Source organism: Mercenaria mercenaria, chromosome 7 (genome assembly GCF_021730395.1).
Source record: "Mercenaria mercenaria strain notata chromosome 7, MADL_Memer_1, whole genome shotgun sequence".
NCBI lineage: Eukaryota > Metazoa > Mollusca > Bivalvia > Venerida > Veneridae > Mercenaria > Mercenaria mercenaria.
The window spans coordinates 3,514,476-3,524,526 of NC_069367.1; the positions used below are offsets into that span (position 1 = coordinate 3,514,476).

Below are 10,051 nucleotides of genomic sequence, written 5' to 3' on the forward strand. Positions count from 1 at the left end.
GTATAATATACATTTGTTACCCATTTTGCCGATGACTGTCAGCCCTGATCAAAACCAAGTGCATCACCTCTGATAAGGTGAAGTCGTGTGGCACTGACCACAAAAGTTTGGCCAAGATAACCAAAAATCTACTAGGAGACAGCCAAGATGCTTCCCGTCCCTCTAACACATCACCAAAGGAACTTGCGCAGAAGTTTAGTGACTTTTTCATCGAGAAAATTGAGAACATTAGGAATGATATTATTTCGCATAGCCAAACTGATCGTGATTCAGTAGACTTGCATTGTCCAGAACACCAAGAAGTAGCAAACTGTCTTATTGATTTGGCTCCTACAACGATAGAAGAGGTAGAACAAATTATACAAAAGTCTCCAAACAAGTCCTGCGAACTTGACCCTGTACCAACATGGCTTCTGAAGAAATGTCTCGATGAGCTCTTGCCGCTGATAACAAACATCATAAATACATCTGTTCAATGGAATTAGGTTATGTACCAAAAGAGTTTAAAAGTGCTAGGATAAGACCCCTGCTTAAGAAACCAGGTCTTGAACCAAACATTCTCAAAAACTACAGGCCTGTATCTAACCTCCCTTTCATTTCAAAAATCTTAGAAAAGGTAGTAGATGCGCGTCTTGAGCGGCACTTGAGTGAAAATGAGCTACATGAGGGACTGCAGTCTGCTTACAGAAAGTTTCATTCAACTGAGTCGGCTTTGATAAAGGTACAGAATGACATCCTCACATCTCTCGATCAAAATTCTGTAACAGTCCTCGTGCTACTCGATCTTTCTGCGGCTTTCGACACGATTGATCACCAAACACTGTTACACCGGCTCGAACATCATTTTGGAGTCACAGACAAAGCACTTGCATGGATGTCATCATATCTTAGCGACCGCTATCAAACTGTATGCGTTGATGGTGAGTTGTCGACGCCTACGTTGATGAAATACAGTGTGCCCCAGGGATCAGTGCTTGGTCCAAAGAACTATATCATGTACACTAAACCCGTGGGTGCCATATGCAGACGTCATGGACTTCTTCATCATTTCTACGCTGATGACTCTCAATTATACCTATCTTTTAAGCCGATAGAGGCTGTGGCCAGAAGTGAAGCTTTGCGCCGCATTGAGAGCTGTCTGACTGAAATTGTCTCGTGGATGAATTCCAACATGCTGAAGCTCAATGCTGACAAAACTGAGGTAATGCTATTGACATCAAAGCGTAACTCCAAGTACATTGATGACGTTTCTGTGAAGGTCGGTGATTCTGTGATAAAATCCACAAAATGTGTTAGGAATCTTGGAACAGTATTTGACAGCGGTATGGATATGGAACAACAAGTCAACTCGGTGTGCCGGGATGGATATGCACAACTTCGCAGAATAGGTCACATCAGACGGTATCTTACCAGTGATGCCACAAAAACCCTTATAAACAGCCTGGTTACTTCACGGTTAGACTACTGTAATGCCTTGTTAAGTGGTATACCAAACAGCACACTTAACAAGTTGCAACATGTCCAGAACACTGCAGCTCGCGTAATCACTAAGACGCCCCGTCGCAATCATATAACACCGGTTCTGAAGGAGCTTCACTGGTTGCCAGTGAAATACAGGGTGCAGTACAAGGTTCTGACCCACACCTTTAAGGCGTTACACAATCAGTCCCCTGCCTATATTAGGGATATGCTAGAAGTGTATAAACCGGTCAGGACCCTAAGATCGCAAGACACGCTGTCACTGGTTATGCCAAAATCTAATACCATGATGTATGGCAATCGCAGCTTTTCGTGCACTGCTCCAAAGCTTTGGAACTCTCTTCCTGTCAAGATCAGGGAAGCTGACACGCTAGCTGCTTTCAAAAGCCTGCTCAAAACCCACTTCTTTGTACAATATTTTGTTAACTGACCGATACATTTATTTTTTTTATCTTGTTTTTTTTTTTTTTTTTTTTTTTTTTTTTTTAAATTTACTTGTTTTCATTCATGATTTTTGTTAATGTGGAATGCATTATCTTTGTATACGTATTTGTTTGTATTTTTGCAATTTATTCTGTAAAGCACTTTTGAACGTGTACAAGTGCATGAAAAGAGTGCTATATAAATGTGGTATAATAATAATTAGTAAGAGATTTGATCATATAAAATAGGTTTGTGTACAATTTTGATTGCACAAATATTCTACGATAACGACAACATCTTTTAATAGTATTTGCTTTGATCAAACGTACCTGCATCAGAATTCCTGGTTTGAGCTAGAATCAAAGTTTACCCACAGAGAACTGAACTGATTAAACTAAAAGTTCGATGACCTAACGCCATGACTAGACTAATATCCTTTATAAGGATCAGGACAGTACCAGTCACAAAAAGGAGTTTATTAAACGAACCTTGTCATCAATACAAAACACGAATTTGCAAATACAATATGCCCATTAACATGAAAATAATTTACTCGTCAAAAGAGGTGTGTAAAAAGGTATTAAAAGTCTGACCACATACTCACGTGTACTGACAGAGCGAAGTTTTGTTTACTTGATCTATTTATAAGACTTTGACTTCCTGCACAAGTTTAATCCTGACAAAATTTGTATCAAACAGGTTAGGTAGCACCATACAATAGCACTTATGGAGTTCGAACTTAACAACATTAACAAGTGGAACAGAAATTATATTGTTTTATGATCGACGACGTTAAATTGTATAAATATCTGAGAATACCAGCTAAGTCAACGTATAGATGTGTGAAGGAATATCAGCAGGTTCCAGATATTGACGCAAAGAAGCTGTGCAACGTGTCGTTGTCAAACAGGGAATGTGAATACTGTACTGGTACACTTATTGACAAAAATCCGTCCCGGTTTTGTTTTTGTTCTTATTCGTCCAAAGAAGGTCACGATAAAATGGCGGCAATTATGTAAAAAATCCTCAAAATCTAATGTATGTTTGTGCATTTCTCATCAGTTATTTAAAGTGTTCAGGTGAAGGGCAAAGTTATCAACTGGACAGCTGATCGACTGGATTTAGGTTTGAGCAACTCGGTCAATATAACGCATAGAACCGCCAAGCCGATAAATGCCGACAATGGGCAAACATTTTGTTTTTCGACGAAAGCAGATTCTCACTTCACCGCAGTGATAGTAAGATATTTTTTTTTTATTTCACGTCGCACCGACACATGATAGGTCATATGGCGACTTTTCAGCTTTAATGGTGGAGGAAGACCCCTGGTGCCCCTCCGTGCATTACTTCATCACGAGCGGGCACCTGGGTAGAACCACCGACCTTCCGTAAGCCAGCTGGATGGCTTCCTCACATGAAGAATTCAAGGCCCCGAGTTAGGCTCGAACCCACATCGATGAGGGGCTAGGGTGAACCGCCGTCGTAACGAACGCTACAAGGACAATTGTGTTACTGAAGTGACAAGTTCGGTGGTGGTTCATTGATGATAATGGCAGGCGAGTCATTCAATTCTAAAACACCTGCCATTGTAATTGATGGTAATCTCAATGCGCACAAGTACCAAAATGACGTGTTGTTTCCAATGGGGATTCCCCATATAATGATGTATGGTTGTCTATTCCTCATGCATGATGGAGCTACAAGTCACACAGCTGCCAGCACTAGAAACTTTTTACAACGTTACGACGTTATGTCCTCGATTGAGTGTCGAAATAACCAGACTTAAACCCAATTGAGCATTTGTGGGACGAGCTTGATAGGCGCATTAGGAGACTTCCGGTTGCTCCTCATGTTCCTCAAAATCTTCGGGAATTGGAAGAAAACATCGTCCGAGAATGGTCTGCCATAGACCAGGCGTACATTCGTCCTTACATCAGGTCCATGCGCAGTCGGTGCTTGGAAGTTATTCGGTCTTTTATTATGTGAAAAGAAATTGTTTTTCAAGATACATGTATATTATTTATTTTTGCCTACTCCCAATACTGTCAAAGAAATATGATAGAAACTAAGGGATCTAGTTGGAACTTTTTCTCAGTATATAAGTATTTTGTCCGAATTTAAACGGATAAGATGTGTTCCTCACAAGCGCAGTTTTTTTGCGAGCTTTTTTCCAAAGGATCTTTTCACAGACTTCACGTCAGAAGCATAAAACAGCATGGACAGCAGGAAGTATAATATACATTTGTTATTCACTTTGCCGTTGACTGTCGGCCCTGATCCAAACCAAGTGCATTAGTAAGAGATTTGATCATATAAAGTAGGTGAATACATCTGCGGATGTCTCTAAATTGATTTTTGTACTTTTAGAATGTGTAAATGTTGAGTTCTGCTCAACCCGGGGCTAGAGGGCGTGGACGGTAGCATGCATTTCCACTACCGTCCATGAACAGGCTCAATCAAACCGAGCCTGCAACATTTTCGTTTTTGTTGTGTTGAGCGACCTGTGGAGTTTCCACTTTTTCTGTTGTATACAATGTTTGATTGCACAAATATTCTACGATAACGATAACATCTTTTAATAGCATTTGCTTTGATCAAACGTTCCTGCATCAGAATTCCTGGTTTGAGCTAGAATCAAAGTTTACCCACAGAGAACAGAACTGATTAGACCGAAAGTTCGATGACGTAACGCCGTGACTAATATCAGGACAGTACCAGTCACAAAAAAGGAGTTTTTTAAACGAACCTTGTCATCAATCCAAAAGCACGAATTTGCAAACACAATATGCCCATTAATGTGAAAATAATTTACTCGACAAAAGAAGTATACAAAAAAAGTATTAAAAATCTGGCCATGTACTCACGTGTACTGACATAGCGAAGTTTTGTTTACTTGATTTATTTATAAGACTTCTGCTACCTGCACAAGTTTAATCGTGACAAAATTTGTATCAAACAGGTTAGGTAGCACCATGCAATAGCTCTCATGGAGTTCGAACTTAACAACATTAACAAGTGGAACAGAAATAATTGTTTTCTATGATCGAGGACGTTAAGTTGTATAAATATCTGAGAATACCAGCTAAGTCGACGTATAGATGTGTGAAGGAATATCAGCAGGTTCCAGATATTGACGTAAAGAAGCTGTGCAACGTGCCGCTGTCAAACAGGAAATTTCAATACTGTACTGGTACACAAACTGACACAAATCCTTCTCGGTTGTTTTTTTCTTATTCGTCCACAGAAGGTCACGATAAAATGGCGCCAATTATGTTAAAAAGGTAGCAGGGTACACTTCGAATTTTGGCCCCCGTCAATATTTGTTATAAATAGAACTTCGTGATTTTGGATGTCTGTAAATTAAGGTGAGAGATAATGATTATTAATACTTTAGAAAAGTTATACAGCCGATACATGTCAAATTCTGATGTCAGTTGGGAAGTGCAATATTGCGACTCACTACATGTAAGACCGTCCGTGCCCAAAATTTTCACATCTAAGTGTACCCTGCTACACTAAGGGAAATCTGCCAAAATTAAATTTTGAAAGAACTCTTCAATTTGTGCGGTTTCACATAGTTTAGAACCTCTTCTTCGATATTCTAAACTTTCTGGGGACTTAAAACGCTACCTGACGGCACAGCAGCTCAAAAAATGTTACGGTGAGGACACATAAAAGCATAAGAGTAAATATACACGCATACGATTTTTTTAGATTCTAGCTCCAGTAACAAGGTTCTGGTACAGTAAAAACATCATTTGTATCGTTATTAACCAACACAGCGCATATATGGCCCACCAGCCATGCATTTCGTCATCCAGGGGGGATGTTCGGACAGTGGGACCCCATGAAATAGGAAAATAGGGGGTGGGGACATTTTATTTTCGCAAAATGGTGCAGAATTGCCCTTATGTCATTCCTAATGACAAAATACGTTAAATCATGTCAGAAAATGGTAAAAACGGATGTATTGTACGTCCTTTGTCTCGTAGCGACAATTTATAAATTTTGGCTAAATTTGCGCATTAGGGGTGGGCAAGTTTAAACTCTCTCATACAGACTTCTTTTAATGCTATTGAAAATATTTTTGTTTGGTTTAATTTGCGAAAGACATATAAAAGTTCAGAACTAGTAAAACCCTCTTTTGTTCATTAACTGAAAAATCTTAAGGTAGCAGGGTACACTTTGAATTTTGGCCCCCGTCAATATATGTGATAAATAGAACTTCGTGATTTTGGATGTCTGTAAATTAAGGTGAGAGATAATGATTATTAATTCTTTAGAAAATTTATACAGCCGATACATGTAAAATTCTGATGTCAGTTGGAAAACTAACTGCTGGTAGCTTTGTATGATCAATGAGACACCTTTTCGCGGAAAAATTCAAATCACGGAAGGGTTCTGTGCTTGTTGATTGATACTCGGAAACATTTTCGCTATTTTTTTTGAAAAAAACGAGCTGGATGGGCCCCCATTCCGTTTATATCCTGACGTTCAGTAAGGACTATTAAATTGAGAAATGCAATAAAATTGGGCATTGTTCTTGCAGCAGGATCATTGCAGGCTGTTCAAAAAGTGCAAAATTGATGATTTTGGCATGCTATTTTTCATGGATGGTGTAAACCTTTCGTTTTGATAACTTTCTTTATTCTTGTATGAGAATCCTGATCTTGCCATTAATTAAAAGCACAAAACATGCACGAAATGGCCACCCTGATTCTGCTCATAACGGAAGTGCAATATTGCGACTCGCTACATGTAAGACCGTCCGTGCCCAAAATTGTCGCATCTAAGTGTACCCTGTTACCAAAACACAAAATCTAATGTATTTTCGTGCATTTCTCATCAGTTATAGTGTTCAGGTAAAGGGCAAAGTTATCCAGTGGACAGCTGATCCACTGGATTTAGGGTTGAACAACTCGGTCAACACAACGCATACAACCGCTCAGCCGATAAATGCCGAAATCGCGTGCGGGTCACGTAATCTTACGGAACTTGCCGAATGCCATTAGGCTACGGATCCATGACCCTTTACTTTATTTAATACAACAATTTTTGACGAACGCGGTAGGTAGCTTTCATATATTACCGACAACATGGATGATGTCATAGATGAATACAGTCAAACTAATCCGCTCTAGTTTACTATTATTTATAATTGATAACAAATGAAAGAAATGTCTGAATTTTGAGGTCATTGTGTCAAGGTAATTCATAGATTATTTTTTAACTTAAAAAGTAACACTTGTTGAAAGGCTTGCTAGTCAAGCAGTTAAATATGGGTTATGTTATATGACATCAAGAATAAATTTTCAAAAGATTTTTTTTCAAGTTTTGACTGAAGCCAAGCAAATATATTTATATTAAATTTAGACCGTATATACCACAAACAATCGAGCGGATTGATTTAATGAGGCGAATAATAATTATTATAAGATAACTGTAATGGTTGTAGGTGCAGATGGGAATTTCAGTTCTCAAAGGTATTTAGGCGGTAACGAGGCTCTTCCCGAGTTACCGCGAAAACAGCTACCCGAGAGCCGGATATTCCCATCTGCACCGTCAACCAGTAATACAATCATTTTTTGTATACTATATTTAAGAAATAATAATAATGATAAACTCAATCGAACGGCTTTCTTTTAAGAACTATTTCTTATAGCAGCGTATTTAAACAAAGCGACGGAAAACAACGTCCGTAAAGATGAAAAGACGTCATGACGTTTCAAAAAAAAAAAAAACAAATAAAAATGTTAATAAGTTCAGGTTTTGTTTTATCAGTTGCAGTGTAACGTAATGAATTTTTGAAATCAGGAAATAAGAATTACTGTCAAGGTATTGGATTTTTATTCCGTTTTATGAAATAAAGTGTAAATTATCACATAAATCTTCTAGGTATATGTAGTTCATAATAGTAATACGTCATATATAGCATGAGTCATCTTCAGATGGATTTTTCGAGCACCGGTAAAAACACCGGAAATCCCCGTTACCGGTATGCAAGAAATATGTTTATTACCTCTTGATGAAGCAGAGTTTTGCTTTCTAATAACTGTTATAGTTTGTGTGTTTGTACGTTTATTTTGTTCTGTTATAGCGGTGTAGAATCAGATTTTTCTTTTCCATAACGAATATGTTTACTGTCTGTTTTTGAGCAGTACAAGTGCTTGCTATGATTTGTTGAGCTTGAAACGTTCGTGCCAGATCTCTTACAAAATTGTCTAAATATCTGATCCCGGAACTTCTGTCCTACAGCGCAGTATAGAAAGAAGTTTATTGAATGATTAAGGTACATGAGTAGCTCAGCGATAGCCCGGATCAACTTTCTCTGAGAAACTGTTTGTATGGTAACAGTTGGATCATTTGCGTCTTTCGCCCACTGATTTTGTAACACCATAACAACGGCCATCGGTAATGTGGTCACCAGAAAGGAGAATGAGACAGACAATAGTGTCATGGTCACTTTTATATCATTACGGCTTGATTTTTTCCGTTTCCTCTGCAAGTCCGGTTGAGAATGCCGTTTCTTCTGCAAGTCCGGTTGAGAATGCCGTTTCTTATGCAAGTCCGGTTGAGAATGTCGTTTCTTCTGAATGTCCGGTTGGGAATGCCGTTTCTTCTGCAAGTCCGGCTGGGAATGTCGTTCCCTTTGCAAGTCCGGTTGCGAATGTCGTTTCTTCTGCAAGTCCGGTTGAGAATGCCGTTTCATCTGCAAGTCCGGTTGAGAAAGACGTCGCCAATTCGTTGCGCGTAAAGTATGTACAACGATCATTGTATTGAAACATGCAAGTAGTGCGAACGGTGCTAATACGGACAAGACGGCGTCTAACCAAGGCCAGATAGTGTACATGAAATACGCAGAGCTTTCTGAAGCGTCGCATTTGGTGATTTTTCTATCGCCATACGCATGCTCCTGAAGCTGGACTGTCCACATAAAATGAAGGTTAACAATTATCACTATCACAGCCAGCGATAATATCACACGTGTTGCTCTTTTTCGGTTACAATATCTGGATGCCTTATACGGTCTGCTGACGGCAATATACCGTATTATTGTCACGGCTATAATAAGCCAGACGGAAAAATTGCTGCTACCGTACGCCACTAAAGACACTATCTTACAAAAGTAGCTTGATTCAAGCAGGATGTTCACACCAGTTAGCTCCCCTAGCCATTGTCTTATCAAGCCGGCTGTCAGAACAAAGGAATCAGCGAAAGCTAGGGCAGCTAGGAACACGTTTGTTGAATGTCGTATCATGGACTTGTTTAAAAGAACACACAGTGACAACAGGTTGCCAAACAATCCTACTAGGACAAGTACTGGTGGAACATACAGGTTTAGATAACCCTGGATTCGATATTCGACGATATCCTCGAGAAACCCATGATTGTCAACAGATTCTTTCTGTATACGTTCTTCCAGTATCGCAAGAAACTGTATCTGAAAAAAAATTGAAACGTATGTATACATGGACTTATTTTCTTACATTAATGGAGGATTTTTTAGTTTCTTTCATTCATTTTCTTTTTTGCGGGGGCGTGGGGTTGGAGTGTAGAGTACTGCATGAAATAGGTTACTATACAGAAGTACTGTGGACGGATACACGTTGCCAGAACTAAACAATCGTCATAAATTGTTAGTTATTCGTGCCGTTTAGTACGCAATCATTAAATTTTATACGACTATAGATCTACATGGGGTTATATTAATGAAAATCAAAAAAAAAAAAATAATAATAAATAAAAAAAAATAAAAATAAATAAATAAACTTTTTTATTCAACACCTCCATTACCTGCTCTGTTGAAGATAGATCCGAGAATGAAATATTTAGGTCCAACACAGGCAAAATGTGCTCCATCATCTCAGATAATGACATATTGGCCATCACTTTCTCGTCTGCTGCTGATATCCTGCGTAAATGAAAAAAGGTAAATGAATGCTTATATACTGAGTTTTTTTCTTTTTTCTAAAGGACGTTCATGACGATATCAGAACAGACGACAACGACATAATACTATTTTAGATAAGACAGTCGGCCCTAATGACAATCGGTAAGTTATGTATTTTTCCGTATGCAGTTTTGGTTTTCTCCGGTTATTCGAAAAGCCATTCGCGCGTTGAGCAATATTTCCGTTCGAAGAAGGCCG

The 10,051-nt window shown here is 38.7% G+C and overlaps 1 protein-coding gene across 1 annotated transcript; it reads right to left on the reverse strand.

The window, feature by feature from the left end:
* Positions 1–7,751: 7,751 nt before the first annotated feature.
* On the reverse strand, positions 7,752–10,051 carry LOC128558761 (trissin receptor-like). The gene has a single exon (XM_053548968.1). The coding sequence runs from the start codon at positions 9,371–9,373 to the stop codon at positions 7,994–7,996; it is 1,380 nt and encodes a 459-aa protein (XP_053404943.1). The 5' UTR covers positions 9,374–10,051; the 3' UTR covers positions 7,752–7,993.